The sequence below is a fragment of the Drosophila guanche genome, unplaced genomic scaffold (assembly GCF_900245975.1).
Source record: "Drosophila guanche unplaced genomic scaffold, DGUA_6, whole genome shotgun sequence".
In the NCBI taxonomy this organism is placed as follows: Eukaryota; Metazoa; Arthropoda; class Insecta; order Diptera; family Drosophilidae; genus Drosophila; species Drosophila guanche.
Genome location: NW_022995754.1, coordinates 3,963,276 through 3,983,709, shown reverse-complemented (window position 1 = coordinate 3,983,709; position 20,434 = coordinate 3,963,276). Strand labels below are relative to the sequence as shown.

Genomic DNA, 20,434 nt, shown 5'->3' with positions numbered 1-20,434 from the left:
TAACTTATATGATTTCAGAGATTTGTTTGTGTGTGTTTTTTTAACGCTTCTCGTAATTGGAACAATTTGCATATAAATTTTTGATTATTGATCAATCAATTATGCACCAAGGGGAGGCATGCGACAGCACAGTGTGGCATTCGCACTGTTTTCTTAATTGAGGAAATTATGGATTGAGTTACGCATCGCGTGGGAAAACTGTTTGTATGAAAAAAGTTTTTTCCTGGCTAGATAGTGATGTCAGTGAGTCAATTATCAGGTTATTTAGCTGCCATTTAAATGCAATTTTCAAACAATTAAATTAGATTTTCAATTAATTTTGAATTTTCATTCATTTTCCCCATATATGGTGTGCCTGAAAATGGCATAATTTATGAATCACGAAGAGAGAGAGGGAGAGTCATTCAATTGTCATTAGCTTTAAGTTTCATTTGAAATTGGCAACCGATTTTTTGTGTTTGTTTCAGCAGTTAATTCCCTTCGCTCATGCCACCCTCTTGGCTCCCTAATGAATCCTCCCATGGCTCACAGTTCGAGTCATCATTAAGTGCCACCCCGCCGCACTGCCCGCATCTTTCTCAAGGGCTTCCCGCCACGTAATTTGTGCAACGTGCATTGACGCCTGAAATTTCAATTGAAAAGCAGCAACAAAGCGCCAGAAAAGCAGAAAAATAAGAAAGAAAATCACAAATAAATGTCAGAGTATTGGCATATAGTATATAATCGTGGAATACATACATATAGCAATGTGTGAAGGTAAACTTGACCCTAATACTTACGTTGCAAAAAAAAAAACGAGGGAACAAAAGAAAAGTGAGGCAACAAAACAACACTTGAAAAACCTTCGTTAGATAAGCACTTGAAGTGTTTTTCCACCTGACGGCAATTTCTTGGATAAATAAAGGCACCTCTCGAGCCGGAAACCCCGAACCCGATTGGAAAAGTGACATCATAAGTTATTTAGGCCGGAATTCTTTTCCGACAGGGCTGTCAGGGAACTTGGCGGAGAATTCTTTTGGTAGAGAATGTCCAGAGCAGAATAGAAACTTTTAATTCAACCTTCAACCTCCTCTCTTTGCATTATGGCTCTCTTTGCAATCATAAAATAAAGATATTTCAATCTAAAATTTGATACTTTTAAATCTGCTGCCTTTTTTGGTCATCTGTTTGTTTTCATCAGCAAATACTACTCGTATTTCATTTCCTATAAGATACGTGTATGCGAATGATTAATTGCTTATTCCACACTTTGTGGCTTATGCAAAATACGCAACAAAATACATTTACCAACGCCTACAAAATGCCTTAATCCCTCAACTGGGTGCAAAAGCAAAAAATTAAATGATGGCTAAAATCCGGCTGTTGATTTCCGGCGGCGCCCACCACGCAAATTACACAGAAAATGTATACATGTTGTATTCGATTTAAAATTGTTCACTGAAAAAACGTTCGAACTTTATTCATATTCTGAATTTTTGCTTCTGCTTCGTGTTTATTTTTTACGGTTAAATGTCGGCCGCTGCTGCCGTCAACCGTTGGCCTCATCAACGTCACCCACAGAACAGCATCCGCATCATCAGCATCACATCGCATCGCATCTCATCGGTGGAGCAATGGGGCAGTGGACGGACGACAATGAAGTTATCAGTAAAAGTGATTTCATTCCTTATCTTTGAAACAATTCCGAGTACGAGTACAGTGGTAAGGGAATCAATTGCTATGGGAATAAAATGTAAAGCTTGGGAAATTTAAAGTTTACAACAAGAATATTACGATTATTGTTGCTATTAGCTTGTGAATGAAATATTATCAATAGCAAATTTCTTGATAATTCTCTGAGAGAATTCATGAGTGAAAAATTATGCTGAATTAGCAGTCAAAAGTTTTGCTACAGTGTCAACTTTATTACTTAGCAAGAAAATTACATTTACCCAAATGTTTTACGTAATCAAAACAGTGTAAAACTTTAGGCTGATTAGAAATTCCACTCCAGTTGCAGTTGCTGCAATTATTCAACCAAATTCTTGATGTTGAGTTCTCCCCTCGATATCCTGTTGCGCTAGAAAATTTCCTCGTACACTTCGCTCTCTGCGTGTTTCCCTCTCTCCGTTTCCTCCTGTGTGCCATGCGCCACAAATTAAATATAATCTAATTGTGATTAAATGGCGCTCTCTTGGCAATTATGCTTTAACATTATTGTTGATCAAGTTATTTCTTTGCTCAAGTGGCAGCTTGGCTCTGTGGGCTCCTCCGACACTAACTGCTTCAGTGAGTTCTCTAGTGGTTACTAGAGCCTGTGTCTCGAATGACTTCCAGTGTCGCTCTTGGTCTCTGTCTCTAATTTACTTTGCCAATTGTCTGTCATTTCATGCATTTGTGTCTGTCGGTGCCTGCTGCTGTCTGCTTTTCATTGCACCTTCTCGCATTTTCTAGTGTTTTCTTGGTGTCTCTTCTCTAGCAAGCATCTCCTCCTCCCCTCTGGAACCACTCTTGCCTCTAGGATCTCTCGTCCCCCTTTCCTTAATCTCTTCGCATTTCTTTCTTCTAATCCCATTGCTCATTTAATTTCTTGGTAAAATGTCAACACGCTAATTGCAGCGACTGCAAAGTGCGAACAATGCATAGACTGGCATGCCATCCATCCAATGAGCGATGGAATAATTCCCCAACAACTACCGTCAGTTGATGGATGACAACCATGGCCAAGTGTTGCCTCTGGTCATCTCTCTATTGCTGCAGCTGCTGCTGCTGTTGCAACCCCCAGGCAGTGCCACCGCGACCTTGGTGCTTGCTACATCTACTTTTCCGACTACCACTTTCTCCTCCTACTCGCAAAATTGCCGAGTTTTGGTGGCATCTTAAGAGTCTCTTGCTGTTGCTGCATCTGCCATTGCCATTGCTGCATCCTGTATCCCTCTCGTGTGTGGCTTCCTCTTGGCTCGTGCCTCTTTTTGTAAACTGGTTAAAATGGGGCGTAACTAATAGATTGACATGGTTATACTACAGGTTCTTCTAGCTCTTTTGCTGCCTGCCTGCCTGCCCCTCTTTTATCGCTTTTCGATGGTGCCACCCGCCTGCCTGGCCGCCTCCCGCTTCTATTTGTGGCTGGTTCTGGTGGTAAAAGTAGGTTGCATTTAATCCACTTTCATTGCTAAATAATGCGTGGTTTGGTGTGCCACCATCCATTCTCGAACCTCCTCCATCCATGGAGGAGTGTCAAACTTTTGAGTGTTGTGGCATGGCTTTTGGCGCTTTTTGCAAGACGAAACCGTGGCAAGAAGGATAGAGGAAAAGGCAAATGCTTTTATGGTTTATTTTGGCTGTGGATTTACTGGAGGAAGAAAGGCAGAACCCCGAAATGTGTCTTGATTTTGATATTCAAAGAAGAAACTTCCTTTACTTTCTGTTTCGGGTCTGGCCAAACCTGAGTTATAGAGCAGAGATTTATGCATTATTCAATGGCCTTCCACCCCAGCAAAAAGGTTTCACATGGACATCAATCATACGCCACGTATGGCACGTATCCTGCATATTAATAAACACAATTATTGGCATTAAATCAGGCAGCAATAAAACATCAGCTGTCGCATCGCATCACAAGAGCATGACAGATGCCTGGGGGGGGGAAACAGAAACAGAAGAGGAAGCTCCACACAGTGGAAATAATCTGTGGAATTATTAATTAATTAATTAATTAACTGGCGAATGCTGGACAATGGCTAGCATTTAAATAACAAGCTTTTCCATGTAAAATATTCCACTTTTCATGCTCCATAGGGTAGCTGGGGGTTTGCTGTATTTATGTTAACTTTTTATAAGGTATTTTTGGATTTTATCCACCAAAAATCATAGCAATCCATTGATAAATAGAAACAGAAAAAATAGATATTTTATCATTTATTTTCACCATTAATGGGTAACTCTTATTCGTAATTCTCCTACCTGAACCACTTGGCTTCCTCCTTCTACAACTCTCCTCTCTCTCGGCCTCTCTCTGTTTGTATATTTTTCTGTTGTTTTTGCATCATAAATGTTCAGCCAACAGCAAGCGACAGATAACGACAGACAACAAAACGAAACAAGTTGCCGCAATTGGCCATGACTCTGCACCCGTTCCTCTACCTCCTCCCCCAACCCGCCCCCTCTCTGTGTGTGGGGGAGTTCAATAAATGTACATTGTGTACGTACGTAAATATACAATTTGTAGCGGGTGTTATAATGGATCGACAGAGGAGAGCAGTGGAGAGTGCAACACTCATTACGGAAATGAGCGGGCGTCCAAGAACCTGAATCGCAATCAGCGATAGAGAGCAACGAGCTGTGCCTGTTTTTTTTGTTGTTGTTGTTTTTGTTGCTGTGTATGGCACGAGGCACAAAGTGCAATACAGCTGTGATACAAAAAAACATAATAATTTTAGCTAATAAATCAAGATGCAACACAAAGAGAGACAGACGACTAGACGATGTCTACTTGCTGCCAGTTGCTGCTGCGTGATTCTGCTTTCAATTTGTCGCCCAGCCCCAGTCGCGCTCAAGTGACAGGAAGTTTTTGTCTCCCTCTATCTCTCTCCATCTCTCTTTGGCTCTTTTGTAGCATGACGGAAGTGTTTTCTTTCCTTCTGAGCTGCTGCAAGAAATGGGAACTCAATTAGATTACAGGAAACTTTCGGATGGATGGATGAAGTACCTGAGAAAGGGAATATTGAATAGAAATGAAGGGAAAAGCAGTAGCGGCTAGATGAAGCAAGCGAAGAGGATCCGGGGAAAATCAGCTGCCCAAGGGCTGCCACCTGGCTGTTGTATTACAATATTACGCATACGCCTCCAGTGGCAGTGGCCCCGTTCTCAGTAGTTTTGCACTTGACTTTGCCATAAAAATTGATGGAATAATTGGCGTGGTAAAGCGTCCATGTGAAGCCCTCGCTTATGTACACATCATGCAAATGCCAGCCAAAAGGCAGGTCAAAGTTCATGCCCCCCACAAGCGCTTGACATTTGACATATGCCACAAAAGCCTTTCGACCCCCACTTGTCAGAATAAACTGCAGAATATGTTGCGGGTAGCATGTGAAATTCGATGCCTCTGTGTTTTGTGTTTTGTTGCCTGCTTTTGGCTGCCAATTTTCTTTTCTGTGGTGGTGACTCTTGGGCAATGTATCTTTGTTGTGATTCCCATTCGATGGCTGGAAACAGGTAACTGCCCCATGCCCCAACCCTCAAGCACATCCTCGCAAACAGCAGACGAGTAGCTGCGCCACCAATTATGGCACGCACTCATTAGTGTGTCTCCCTCCCCTTAAGCCCCACCTGGTGGCATCATTTACCGTTGCCCAACCTCATAAACCAGATAATGCCACTGCTGCCAGTTTTGTTGCAATTTTGTTGCTGTTGCTGATTCAGTCTCTGGTTCTGGGGATGTACTTTTGCTCGTACTCTTCTCTCCTGCCTGCCTGCCTGCCAGCTTGCCGTTTAATGAGCTTTGTTTCGTGTCGTATCGTAGTTGCTGCCTCTTTGTACCCCCAATGAATGTGGAGCATTCGATGAAGCCACTGCCTCCTTCTGCTGCATGATCCATTTGGGCTGGTATTCGGATTCAATGGGATTGCTGCTGTTGCTGCTGCTGGCTTGGTGACATGCTCCACCGTCTGCAGGCGTTGTCGTTGCTTCACGCTGCACGGCTGCTGCTGCTGCTGCTGCTACAGAAGAGTAGACTAGCGTGAACAGTGGAATAGACAGACAGATAGATGGATAGCTAGACTCATAGTCAGATCTCTTTGAGATTTTTTTTAGTTGCAACAACCGAAATGTATAAGAACTTTTCTTCAAAATACTACCTAAAGGGAGATCCCTTTTCCATGCACAAAACTTTCATCGAGGTTTCCTTTGAGTTCTAACTTCACTTACAGCCCCCCTAAATCGTGCCACACACTCAATACTATAACTGCAACTGCAACAGACCCCAGCCATCGATCTGCTTCGACTTTGACGGCTGCTGCTTATTGCTGTCTCTGCTGCCTGCCACTCAACACATGCTTTTGCCACCAACAGCTGAGAGCAAAGTATCTGCCGCTCCAGCAACCTCGCCGCCTCTCTCCCGCTCTCTTCCCTCTTTGTGGAGTCTGCTTGGTTTTTCTTCGTCTTAGTTTTTCACGCCTTGTGGCATGCGGTATACCGTTGCAGCAGAAGCACAGCCAGCAGCACGTTTTCCCGCTTTGTTTTGGCTATTTTGTTTTGGTTTTTAGCTTCTTCTACACACATGTAGCTACATAAGCAGAGACAAGCACACACAGATACGGGCAGGGAAAGAGAGAGAGCGTAAAAACACACACAGATACTCGAAGAAACGACAAACGCAAAGGCAGGGTATGTTGAATGGATGGGTAAGGGAGGGAATATATCTGGTTTCCATGAACTAATGCTAGAAAAGAGTAATTTAATCACAGGTATTCATTCACATGCCATACTTCTCTTTTTGGAAAACACTCATTTATTCCCATTTATTCATAAATATTCGCTTTTATTCACATGCTTTAAGATCTCTACAAAGAGCTTCTTCCTCAAAAGAGAGCTCCATCTTCTCCTCTAACATGGCCTGCTCTTTCTTGGTTTTTGTTTTAATTCTTTTGCTTCGCAACCCGCAAGATAAAAGAATGAGTACAATGAGTGGCTGCCGCTGTCACACACACACACAGCTACAGCTACAGTTACAGATACACTCGTACTCATAACAGGCAGCAGCAGCAGCAGTCTGCGGCCGCGGGCATGGCCTGAGTTCTAGATACATTTCGTATCTCGTCTAGCGCTTGGCGCTGCCGCTCGCTCGCTCAGTCGCAAAAACATTTAACGCCGAGACGGAACGACATAAGCCAACGGCAGGCGGCTGTAGCGACAAAAGCGACAAAAAATAAAAAATACAATTTATTATTATACGCGTACGAGTGACAAAACTGTGGAACAGCAGGAGCAACTGCAACTGCAAACAGCAGCAGACGACACGTCGTCGAGTGGTGTGTGGTGTCCGTTTGTCGCGCGAAAAGCGCTTTTCTATTTCAAGCCTCAAGTGCAGGCCCCCAAGTAGTGACTGACTGCCGCTGCCTGCCTCCTCAGAGCCGTCTCTCTGTGTGTGTTTTTCGTTGCAGAAAGATAATAAGAAAATTTGCAAGAAAATAAGAAAATTTACAAGAAAATACGAACAGTTCGCACAGAAAAAACAAACAGATAAAAAACGAACCAACAAAGAAAATTTAAATATATTTTAAAGGCACAATTATGCTGGCCATCAAGGAGTGCCTGATTCGCGAAGGTGTCTTGAATCTAGATAGCCATAGCCATAGCCAGCGATACCATCAGTCGATGCCGCTGCATATGCAGTACCAGCTGCATGGCAGCAAAAGCAGCAGCAACATGGATATGCCCCGATATCGCAGTTAGTATTTTTTGTAAAGGCCAACAACACGAGTGTAGGCCAAAAAGACTGTAGGACATGAGGCGAAACATGAGTACAAGCCATAGATAACGCCAGGGAATATCTGTAGCTGTAGCTGTGACTCTATCTATATCTTTGTTTTGTGATATCTCTTGTGTTGTGTGCCATGGCGATAGCTATTTTTACAACAAAATAGTAAAACATATTTAAAACCCTACATACCACTGATATGTAAGCTCAAGAAGCTACTTTAATCTGCTACTGGACGCTATCTGTAATCGGATTTTGCCCTCTACAAAAAAGATACACTTTCAACACTTTTAAATGGGGAATTATTTTTAGACGGTGGCGTCCCTATCTTTGGTATTTCCTAAACAATAAATTTCCTTTTTCATGCTTATTCAGGATTATTGTTTAATAATTCTTGATGAGTGTTTTCTTTGGGGACTTTCGTTTAGGTAACAAATCTCTGACTTCTTGGCATTGTCTTTGGTTTTTGATCGACAAAAAGTTATACGTAGAGTTCAGGTATCATTCTATAAACTTTAGATAAATAATCGTAGCTCTACGTATCTGTAACTCTGCTTTTTTGGCTGTTCTATCTCCATCTCTGCCTTCTCTGTCTCTGCCTTTTAGTCGCAGTGGTGGGGCATGCGGCTTGCCTTTGTCTTGTCTGTTGTAGGTTCTTTTATTTCCATTTGATTGTTTTTAGATACAAGATTCAAATGGTTTTCTCTGCGGCCCCAAAAATGAATCTCTGGCACTGGCACTGGCTCGGGCCTCTAAGGCTTTTTGATGTATTGTCTACCCATTTGATTTCCATTGTAAAGGGCTTAAGTGCTAAATAGAGGGACAGGCAAATGACCGACGAAACGAATGAGCAGCTGGACAACCTGCTTATAAAGTTGTACCCCACAATCAAAGGTCACATTTGTATGCAAAGCAGCCGGAATCACGGTGAGGAAGGGGAGGCAGAGCTGGGGATTAATGCTGATGACAATCAATAAAAATAATTTACTCTCTTTTTCGGAGGAGAATTAAATTAGGACTTACGACTGATTTGTGCCTTAAATTATTTATGGGCGGATGGACTACTCAATCTAGTTGAGAAATTACTATGAAATTGGACATTAGATGTGAGCTTGTGAGATGGAAAATACCTTTGAAAATGGTGGGCTATAGATGTCTATAAGAATCCTTATTGGTTGTGATTTTAAGGCTACAATTTTGAGATGAAGAATGAAGAATGAAGAATTTACGAGACCTCGATTCGGTTGAGATTCCACTTTCAGTTCAATTTTTGCACTAAAAGAAATCTCAAAAATCATTTAGACAATGAAAATCTTTAAGGAATTATGAAATTAAAGCCACCAAAATAGCTGCATAGAATTTAACCACTCGTAAGATTTTATTGTATCAGAAGTGCGTATAATATCCTCTTAGTTTATTATCCTGCTTCTTGAGTTTCAAGCACATTTCCCGCATTTCCTACAAAGCCCCCACACACACACAACACACAAGAGAACGAACCGGTGGCGGTATCAGGCATCGGATGAACTCCACTTGACCCAATTTCCTTTCCCTGCTGCAGCAATAACACCCACAGATTGCTACTCCCACACAACACACACATCCATCAACCATCATCAGCCATCAAGCATCATCAACAGCTTCCCAGGTTTCATTTGCCCAAGAAATTACAAGATTTTTTGTATGCTTCTGTTGTGGAAATTGCACAAGAATTTCACTCTGTTTCGCCTTATCTGTCTCTCTCTCGCTCGTTTGGGAAAAGCACATTCAAAAGTTTGCCATTTTATGGACGAATGTCGTCGATGAGAGATGCTTCTCTGCTGTTAAATGATAATTAAATGCGTGTTTATTGCATGTGAAGTAAATGTTGTTCCCAGACAAAAGAAACAAATAAAGTCAAGTAAAGATTTTCACCCAAAAAAGAAAAAAAAATTATCAGTCTGTGTGCCACAGTTGCGTCTCGCATCGAGGCGTGGCGTGGGCAGCGTGCCCTTGCATTTAAAAATAATACACACAGAACAACGTTGCAACATCGCTGCCTGCCTGCCGCACAATCATCTACCTCTTCCATCTTCTCCTCCACTGCTGCTGGCCGGCTCTCTCCCTGCCACTTCTGCTGCTGCTGCTGCCACTTTTGTGGCTGTTGCAAGCTGTAAACAACGAAACGGCAGGCACTTTTGTAAAATGCAGTTTGTTTTTTTTTCCTTCAATATTGATTCAAACTTTTGCCAGTTTTTTATGCGAGAATGTGTGTACCCTTGAAGAGGTAATGCCAAACGAATATTCTTCTATAAAAAGAAGCCAAAATTTACTGAAAATTTATGTGTTAAATAGACATATATCTATAGAAGAGAATGGTTTGTAACATAAGTCCTTCTTTATAAATAAAGCCACGCAAAAAGCCCCCAGAAGATAACCGAACAAATTCCACCCAATTGTATTTCCATTTGTTTATCCACAATCCTCGCAAAAGCATCTCAAACCAAAGAACTAGTGCATATATCACATATCGTTGTATGAAAGGGTAACTTTAAAGCTTAAGCGTAAAAGGAAAACCCATCTTTAGTGGCCTTCCTTGTTTTGCTGTTGTACGAGCTGCAGCTCATTGGCTTTTCCTCCACTCATGTCGTGTTTTTGACTTAACAATATGATATTTCAGGCAGCAAGTTTAAGCCTTAGCCCGTCTCTCTCTCTCTCTCTCTCTGTCTTGTTTGTCTTATTAATTATGCAACCTGTGGGGACTACGGCAACTACGGCACACAAGACGAAGCCACAGCCAGAGACCAAGAGACCAATCGATCAATCAGCCGCCTCTGGTTGTGCCACAGAGACACAGAAGCGGGCTTCAGCGGCAGCGGCAAATGAAGCCGCAAAAATGCTGTAGTTTCTGTGTGTGTTGCAGTTGCAATTGTTATTGCACTTTAGTTTACAACTCCTGCCGGCATCCGCCTGCACCCCCTGGTGCCTCACAGCACACCCCATAATTATGTAGTTGGAGCCCCCCCGATGCAAAGGAAAGGAAATCGTTTGGCAAAGATCTTTTTACAAATCGTTTTTTTGGTTTTCTCTTAAGGCAAATTGCCAAGCAGTCGGCCGGCGGTTTATTTAGTTTGGATTTGTGCCATCTTATGCAGATACGTAGATACACAGATAATATATGCACAGATGCAGATACAGATCCCACGCTGCTGCCCGGCAAAGATTTTTCATTACAGTTTATGACCAAAATATAGCCATTCAAAAATATTACACAAAATGCATTTTCCCCATGCAAATATTCGCATTTTTTTGGGAGCATTTCACATTTTGTACACATTTTATTGGAAATGAAAAACCCCATAGAAAGAAAGCAATTTTCATCATGAAATTCAGCTTCGATTTTTGACCCCAAAAAACAAAACAAAACTTTATTTGTTTTCAATTATTTTCACGTATGTTTTTTTCCGGCAGATGAGTTTATGTTTCGAGTTCAATATTTCCTTAACGAAACAGGAAATATTTCCCACAATTTATGCACTTTTTCTGTAATCAATTTACTTACTATTTCATCTAGAAACTACTTGGAATGTATTTGCATCTTTGTGAGACATTTTTGCTTTCTGATTGAATAAATTATTTATACAATTTATGTCTCATGGCACAAAAGCACGTGCCTCATGCCGCCCTCGTCTTCCACAGTTGATTTTGTTTTTGGCAAATTTTCTATTGAATTTTGGCCAATTATTTCTCGTATCTTCGATTCTCGCACTGATGGACATTTTCTGTGAAATGTTAACAAAATAAAATCTCATGCAATTTCGTTGAGCAACAATTTACTATTCGAATCATTAGAGAACCATTAGGGAACCAAGACAACAACCCATTGAATCAATTAAGAGAACCCCAAAAAAAATAGCAGACAGAAAAAATAAAAAAATAACCCCCAAAAGAACATGTTAAGGGGTCTCCTCTGGCGCCTTGCTCTTCTTAATTTTAATTGCTTTAAAGTCTGTCTGTCTGTTCTTTCGAGAGCGCGTGGGTTGATGATGGGATATGACCCCGAAGGCAGACGCAGACACAGAGACAAGCCCTTTAACTGATGATTGGAATTAGTGGGAGAGATATATATTGTATATTCTATATACAGATGAGTTAAGGGAGAGGCAGTGTGTTCCGTGTGCGTGTTTGGCTGTTTATACAATTAAAACAATGACAAATGCTCGCTCGCCCCCACAGAACCCCCACCAGACTGTGGTTTCAGTACGCGCTAACTCCACGCTTTGGCTTCTCTAATTGAATAAAACATGCTGCTGACTGCAATTTTTTTTGAGCATGTTGCAAGGTTTTTTTTTTTGCTACAAACTTTGCTGTTAGGTGTAACCAAAAACTCTCTTGAAATTACATTTCGCTTAAGCTTTAAACTTCCCTAGTTGCTTCCATTGCTCTAACTTTTTGTTGATCTACAAATTGACTTTAGCATTATTTGTGTTTGCTCTACAATCCATAAGATGCATATTATATATTAGACATATGATAAGATATGGAATTATACCTGGAAACTTATTTGCCGTTCTCGATGATGTGCTAACTGTCTAAATATTTGATATTTCACTGGTCATTCGTAATTGCTGGACAAATATTGAATGTGTATGCCAGAGACAGACAGACCAGACCTAAAGATCAGTCGCTCCCTTCTCTTATTTATCTGTTAATTGTATTTAAAGATTTATTTTTCCTTACAACCTCCACGGCCGTCAGTCATCACAAAATTAGATACAATGAATTCATTGAGATTTTGCACATTTGTTTAACAATTTGGCCAACAACAAAAAAGAGCAAAAATATATTGGAATTTTATGTATAAAATTCCATTTCGTCTTTTGGCATATGAAATTTTTGCGCATTAGCCTGTCAAAAATAAAAATTGTTTATGATTATATTTCGAAATTACTTTCTTAAATTTTGTAACCAAAACAAGAAACTGAAACAAAGAAACGGGGACAGATTTTTGGCATGGGAATATCTATGGCAGATCTATGGGTTGCCAGTTAGGATCATTAAAATATATACTTTATGATAAGTACTTAATTGAAACCAATATCAGAGTAGCAGGAGGGGATTTTAGATCAAGAATATATCACAAATTCTTCTCTTTTTATCTCTCAGATTTTAATGAAAACTATAAGGAAAATGCAGTAGAAAATGCTGTGAAAATCTGCTTTTTGTGACTCGTTCTCGTATGATTAATTGGGTTTCTGCGCGCTCTTTCTCTCTCTCTAGAGAGCATAACTAATCGCTGAGCTGCGCTGGTGGCCTCTGTCAAATGAGATTTGCATTTACATTACAGTCAGCGCCAAGAGTGTATGGCTACCACCCCCAAAAAAAAAGAGTAAAAGTCAAGCATTCATTGCCAGAGCAGATGCTTCGCTTCGCTTCGTAGTCGCTGGTGTACTACGAGTACTCGTAGGATGCTATAAAAAGCGGGCAACCCTCACCTCACCTTGACATCATTGTGGGTGGAATGTTGTGGGGTGTGTGGAGGGAGGCACTGTAGCTGGGTGGTTGGGTTAAATGTAGTTGCATGCTACAGAGACGGGTGCACAGGTGCAAGATTTAATTGCTGCCAAGATTTTTCCTTTTTTTTTTTCATTTTCATGCAGCAGAAAAAGTGAATTAGAAAAGCGAAGAAAAATGCTCCCATGTGGATGTGTGTGTGTGCCATTAAGAGATGGCAAAGGGAAGGGAATATTTCGCATTAATTTTCATTTACTTACAGTTTTTCCTACTTCTTTTTGTTGCCTTTGCAGAACCCACTGCGCCCTCAAGTGACTTATCCACAGCCTCAGCCACTGCCAAATCGAGCTGCCACAAGCCACAAGAAAATTCGCAGACTTCACCTTCTACTGCAGCGACCAAAGCAAGAGCCTCTGAGGACTCCAGTGGCGCCTCAAAATCCAGCGGATACCGGGGACAGCATCCACACTTTTATCATCATACAACGCCCGCGTATTATACGGATCTGCAGTTGAAGATTCACACGCCACAGGCCACGGATGTGGGTGCGTTGAATGAGAATTATCAGAGTGTTTATGCAACGCCCAGCTGCAACACACAGCTGGTGGAGCAGCGCAGATCGTTTCCCAAGAGTGCAACACGTGCCACGTTTTTTCGTGGCGAGGCTGCATCGACACAAGACGCCACAAGAAGGCGTCAGCGGCCGGGCAGCGAGTGCAATCGTTACTTCAAATACTCACCGGGATCTGTGAGCCCTACAAAAGGTGAAGAAACGAGCAGCCACAGCAACCATCCCTTGAGTCAGTCCCCCACAATCATCAGAACACCCAGCCACAGCCACAGCCACAGCCCCAGCATTACACGCACACGCACCAACAATAGAGATAGTTGTAGTAATCCACCCGTAGAGAAAGCTAGTCCTGTTCCAGCTCCAGCTCCAGCTCCTGCTCCAGGCCGCAACAGTCGCCATAAGCAGCGGTTCCATCAGCGTTCCAAGCGGGCGGTGCGCGTGCGCAGCGAGTCCCGTCCCATTAGCGCTCTCTACGATATAATATGCAAGGAGAAGAATCAGGACGAAGGCGACAGCACCACCAGCAGCAGCAGCAGCAGCACAAGCAGCGGCAACAGCAGCAGCAACGAGAAGGAGAAGGAGACGAAGGAGCAGCAGCAACTGAAGGACACGGTACCAATAACCGACAAGCTGGCGACCTTTTGGCCTTTGCATCATCGCTTCCACACTCCCCCACCATCAATGCAGAAGGAGCCGCCTCCGGGTGGCGCCACCACTGCCACTGCCACTGCCACTAGTCTCATGCCAAGGCGTGGCGTTGGCGTGCAGCCGGAGAACAGCAGCAGCGCAGACTCGTTGCATGCCCTGCACTCTAGTCACAATTGCACGAATCTGGTGGCAGCCACTGCCAACGCCAAGGCCGCATCGCTGCCCCCACAACCCGCACGTCGCGTGGCACCACCAGCTGTGTCTGTGCCAGTGTCGCATCATCAGCGCTTGGCCAAGAGCCTGGAGCCCTCGGCCAAGACGACAGCACCGCCCGCGTCGGCGAATGTGCGAAACTATGATGCGGGCAGACCGGTCAGCACGGAACGGCTGTTCGTGGAGCCACCGAACGTCTCGGGGCTGGCAGTGCAGGATTTCAAGCGTCGCTTGATCAATCAGGGGGATGGACATGAGGATGCCGCCACTCCAGAGGAGCAGCAATTCGATCAGGGTGAGGTCTTTGATACCCTCGCACGCTGGCAGAAGGAACTGACGTCTGCAAGTGACAAGATTCAGCTGGTGAATGGTGCGACAGCCACAGCCACAGCCAATGGCCATCATGATCATTACGAGCATCAACATCATCATTCACCTCATCTAGAACACGATCAACGGTCGCACATGCATCAAGAATCATCATTGCCATCAGTAGAATCGCCAGTGAGCATATCCAAGCATCAGCATCAGTTGTCTCCTCAACATCAGCACCAGGCCACCAATGCACGAAGGTAAGCAGCCAGCCCACAGCCTCCCATTCCACGCTCCCAACACCCAGCAACCCTTTCTAACCATCTACAGAGTAACCATAGAGTATCCATATTTATGCCTAAATGTTATTAGTTTTCACAGGCATTATACTCGCAGTCTCTCTCTCGCAGTGTGTCTTAGCAGCTAGGATTGAGCCCTTTGCTAGTTGCAGGGTTTTTTGGCATTTCTAATTGGACTTCAATTGGTTGTTCATTGAGGGACATTTTCTCTTTCTCTTTGCCCGTGAAATACTCTTGTAATCAGTTGAATAATCTCTCTCTTGGCGCTGCTTCGAGCCAACATAATCCATGGCTTACAATCAAAAACAAATTGCATTCATTTGTTGGCCACCTTTTTCGTGTAAGAGGAGTTCGAGTTCATATGATATCTTCAGTGGCTTCAGGGGGGTTATACAATCGACAGCAGCGAATCGCTTCTTTGACTCTACGGCGCGGCGTCTCTCACTTTAAGCCGGGCCCCTAAACAAATCGAAGCCCGGGAATGATTCGAATGGGTCGTATGGGGTTGAATGGGGAGAGCTTGTTAACAAACAAAATCCATGTATTGTTTCCACCTTTTTTTTAACTCTTTGGTATTGGCTTTTGGCTTTGTGCTTTGGTCTTTAATGCTTGTGTGTTACGTCGTCGTTGGGTCCATTGTTTTCGGGTTATTGCTGGATGGATCGTAGCGAACAGACGCGACCCCAGGGTTGACATTTTCCCTCTCTCTGCGACAAAACAATCGCATCAATGCGTGGAGGTGCAATTCGCAGCGGCAGGCAGTAGGTTCGGGCTGTGTTCCATCAATTATAATGTGATATATCAAAAGTTGTCTCTGCTGTGACCCCCAGACCCCAAAAGACGAACCCAAGCGACCCCCCAACTCCGAATGCAACTCCGACTCCAGCTGCAAGTCGTAGAAAGCACCTGTTTAACAGCCGAAAAATGAAAACTGAAAACCGAAACGCGAGACCATCGATCCACACAGACCAGACTCAGAGAAGCGACAAGTTTTTCCCCCCGGCCCCAACTTTCAGGCTTTCGCTACAAAAATGCTTCATAAAAGCGACAAAAATACATAAAAGAAATGAAAAGTAGAAGAAACGGTGGAGGCCTAAAAGCCAATGTCTCAGCAGCAGCAGCAGCAGTAAAAAGAAAACTGCATTCAATGTAGAATTGTGTTTAACGAGAGAAGAGAAGACAAATTTGAATATGCCACAAATTAAGTCTTGGAATTTATCGAACGATACGCGATACCCCAATGGGTCGACGTCAACACCGTCATCCAATGATCACCTGCTGTGCAGCGTGCTGCCTGCCTGCCTGCCTCCTGCTCGATGGACATTTATTTTACGAGGTGGCAGCCAGCTAGTCGGTGGGTCTGTCTCTGCCTCCTGGCCCAGATTGTCTGCCTCTCGCTCTCTAGTTTCTAGTCCTGATTTCGCTTTCTTTCAGCATCAGCAGCAGCAGCAGCTGTGTGTCGCAGACTCCCAAAAAAACAACAGAAAACCCATTTAAAAGTATCTACAAAACTGGTTACACCGCGGCGACTCTCATCGCATCATCACTTTTCCTTTTTGGCGGTGTGCAAGTTTTTCCTTAACGACAACGGGTTGGAAAGTTCTCGGTGATCAGCGTTCAGCAAGCCAGCGGCCTGCAGCGTACTTCCTCTCAATTTATATAAATTTATGGAAATTTCCATGGGCAGCAGACAAAAGAGAATCTCACGGCGGAGAAGCTCATGCAAAATGATTAAAAAAACAAGAACTAAAGACGAGAAGCATACCCTGCTGAGTTACTGCTCTATCCTCAAAGTTAATTGAAAGATCTCTGGCTCTGGTAATTATTTCAATTATCTTAACAACTACCAGACAGACGGCTACTACTTTAATTGGCCAAGACGTTTGTTGGCCCTAGAAATGATGCCACAAATTCCAGACAGCTAACAGTTTTTGTTGTTCTTTTTTGGGTTAATCCCTTGACCCACTTCCGACGGGATCTGTCACTCCTCCGGGAGGCATTTCCACCACATAACCATGTCCTACCCCTACAAGGGCATATGCATGCCAAAAAGATGTTGTATCTTTGTGTCTGTCGCGATGTGGCTGTCGCTGTGTCTACGTCTCGTGCCATCATAAAGTACACAAAGCAAAAAGTGACATTGATGCGTCGCGACATTTAAATGCTGCTGCTGCTGCGGCTGCGGCTGCTGCTGCTGTCTACCTGACAAACGGACAGCAGAACGAATGGACAGATGAATGCACGGACAGTGGGACACTCCTGACAGACAGTTAAACGTACGGAAATATGGTTGGACAAGACGTAGAGGAGAGCGAGTCGTGTATTGCGCTTGATTGAATGTCGCCTCGCCATTTTTCACTCTCTCGCTAAACAAAATGCAATGTCAGATGCCCAGATTCCAGCTGAGGAAGCGGACAGAGAGCGGCGGCTCAGAGTCTGCGTCTCCGTCTGCTCTGCTCAATGGATATCTTTTACTCGGCAAATGTGCATAACTTTGAGATACATTTGGACTACACTGGGAGAACTAGCAGAAGACCCAACAGTACCAAAAATATCTGAATACTGGGAGTTATCATTAGTAGGTGAGGAAAAATAGTTCGGAATAGAATAAAGCGAATGAGTAAAGAATAGCGAACCAAAAAATATATATATTAAAAGTCTCTTCTAAGTGAAAAATCAATCAAATCAAAGACAAACTTTCGTGCTACCAAAGTGTAACTTTTATCGAAAAAATCACTGAAGAAATAAGTACTAAAAATATTTTTCTGCAGTGTAAAAACCTCCTGCCGGCCTGCCTGCCTTTCTGCGCATGCGTGCAATCTATAACAATAAAAAACTTGTTACGCTTTGTTCTGTGAGAAAGATAAAACAAGCAAAGTATCTGTCAGATACAGATACTCCACGAGTACACTCACAGATGCGATGGCTGCGACGACGACGGCTACCTGGTGCCGCACCAACAGATGTGCGAATTTCGAGAGATCTCTTTTTGGTTTCGTTTCTCGGCTTTTCGGTTTTTGAGTGATTTCTGCTAGCGAGTGACTTTGTTGCTGGAATTTACCTTTAACTTTACGCTTACCTTTCCGCCTGGTCTCTTTTTGTATCTCAAAGAAACCCAAAACAAAACAAAACAAAACAACAAAAACAAAAACAGCGAACGAAGCTACGCTCAAAGCCGTTTGTATCTCTCTGTCCCAGTCTGTGTCTGTGTCTGCTGGGTTTCCACTGCGTTTGCCGTAGTGCCCCTCGGCAGTTGTTGAGCGTGTCTGCTGTGTGCCGCATCTAGCGGATCCATATACTGAAAGTATCTAGCGCGAACGAGCAGAAGATACAGAATTAACCGCCTGCCGCGTGTGTCTGTGCCGTCATCCACCGCCACTATTTCTTTCCGTGTAACTAATTTTGTTTATGAGCAATCTGAAATGGATACAAACGCTTCTTGAACGTACTAATGTGATTCTCAACCTCCTCGATCTCGTCTCTCCGCCTTCTGCAGATTCATAACGCGCACCACACGCTCCCATAGTCGCCAGGGATCCGCCACTGGTGGCCATCACACATCGCCACCGCCACCGTTGCCGCTGCTATCCTCCGCCTCCGCGGGTGCCATCATCGGATCTAGCACCACAGCCGCTGGCTATCATAGTGACTCCTCCTACAGTTCGCCCTCGCCCACCAGGAGACGGAATAAACCATTAATTGGCACCGCCACAGGCACCGGCACCCTATCCACAGATCCCCAATCCTCGGCGAATGGCAATAGTTCTGCTTATGAAACGGCAGCCACCACTGTGATGACACACGGACCAGCAGTAAAGGCGCCACTTCCACCTCCTCCTCCACCACAGCAGCAGCTGCAGCAGCAGCAGCATCGTGATCAACAGCAGCAGCAGTCGCCGGTTGCCACCGTTGAAGTTCCTAAGGCGGAATTCAAGCCTCAACCTCCAACCGAGACGTCCATCAGCGCCGCCGCCTGTCCAGTTGCAGTTTCAGTCTCCGCAGCAGCCACATCTGCCGGTAACTCAGGTGAGTCGACAACTCCTTTAGTGGCATGCAACGACATGTCTCGCTCTCTCTCTTTCTCCCTCTCTATCTCTTTCCTTATCTCTCTGTTTGTGTTGTTTGTGTTTGTCGTGTTGCCTGTTTCACGTTTCAAGTTTCCTTTCTTGTGTGTGTTTGTCCTTGATGTCCTTGAGTGTTTGTCCTTGCTGCTTACTGATCTGCGCTTCCTTCTGAGAGGCTGGAGTGATACTCACTCTTGCTTGAGATATTTAAAACACTTTTTGGGCAGTAAATTTGCTTCTGCCTAACACTTGAGATAGAAATCTGCTAAGCTACCAGAAAGGTTCGCTTTATTTATTTATGTTTAAGGTTCATTCCATAAGGTTCTCCTGGAAATTCCATTCATCCTTATAGATCTTTGAGGGCTTTGAGTATTATTTTTTGGGCCTTTTTTATGAATAAGGGATCCCCCTTGGTTCTCCCTTTTCTTTTGCTTTGTTTACAGAGGTAACGAAGACCAAACTTCATTTAAAAGATTCCCCTTCTAATGCTCTTTTAGTGATCTGCTAAGGATCCCCTTTTTAATACGCTTTCCGAGAGCACTTGAAGCGTCTCCATCGTCTGCTCATTGGAAGATCTCTTTCCATTTTTGCTCATTTGTGGATAATTATTTATTATTCAATTGTTATCCGTGCAGCTTCCAGTAGATCCATCATCAATCAAGGCAACTCCTGAACCCTTTTAGTAGATCATTTAATGATTACTCTCATGATAGATCACTAATGTCCATTGTATTCATTTCCTTCTGTGCATGAGAAGGGGAAATAAGTATCAGATTCCTAGATTCCTCATGCCTTTTCCCCATTCAGATCGTTTATTGCTGCCTTACCTTAGATAATTGAGTGATCCCCTAACAAGAACGGATCCAAATCCTCTTTGCTATTCCCTTAAAGAGAAAAACCTTTCTCTTACTCTGCTGCTACCCCTGAGATCACGCAGCAAATTACAATATCATTAATGAAATTCTTCGTGTGGCCGCTGAAAACTTTCCCACTAAAATGTGTTTGGTAATTAGCCCGCCCCATACCCCTTGGCAGTGCAGAGCAGAGCAGCCCTGAACCGCATTCATTTCTGCACAAACAAATTAGTTAAACGAGAAACCAAAAAACTTCCATCATTCAGACAGAAGAGACCTGAGTGATCCGAGACTTTGTGTCTCGTTTTATTTTACTTTTATTTTTGTTTTTTTTCTTATTTTGCGCTACACTTAAAAGCAATTTAAACGAAATTAGATTTTTGTCGGCTTGCCAATCAAGCGTCGACTCGAAACGAAAATCGTTTGCTAGACATAAAATGTTAATTTGTTTCTATGTTGTATCTATATCTATCGATGGGGACCTTCGAACATTTACTAGACTCGTAAATCCAATTGCAATTGAG

At 43.4% G+C, this 20,434-nt stretch overlaps 1 protein-coding gene across 9 annotated transcripts in view; it reads left to right on the top strand.

Moving 5' to 3' along the window:
• The window catches only part of LOC117588911 (supervillin), a 123,798-nt gene that overhangs the window by 51,028 nt on the left and 52,336 nt on the right, over positions 1 to 20,434 (top strand). For 7 of the 9 annotated variants that reach the window (XM_034280470.1, XM_034280468.1, XM_034280472.1 and 4 more), the window contains exons 3-4: positions 13,243 to 14,953; positions 18,489 to 19,018. In XM_034280470.1, coding sequence (XP_034136361.1) covers positions 13,243 to 14,953; positions 18,489 to 19,018 — 2,241 coding nt within the window. Of the gene's footprint in view, positions 1 to 7,254; positions 7,427 to 13,242; positions 14,954 to 18,488; positions 19,019 to 20,434 lie in introns of those variants that run through there. The other 2 variants (XM_034280475.1, XM_034280482.1) reach the window with 1 other exon arrangement.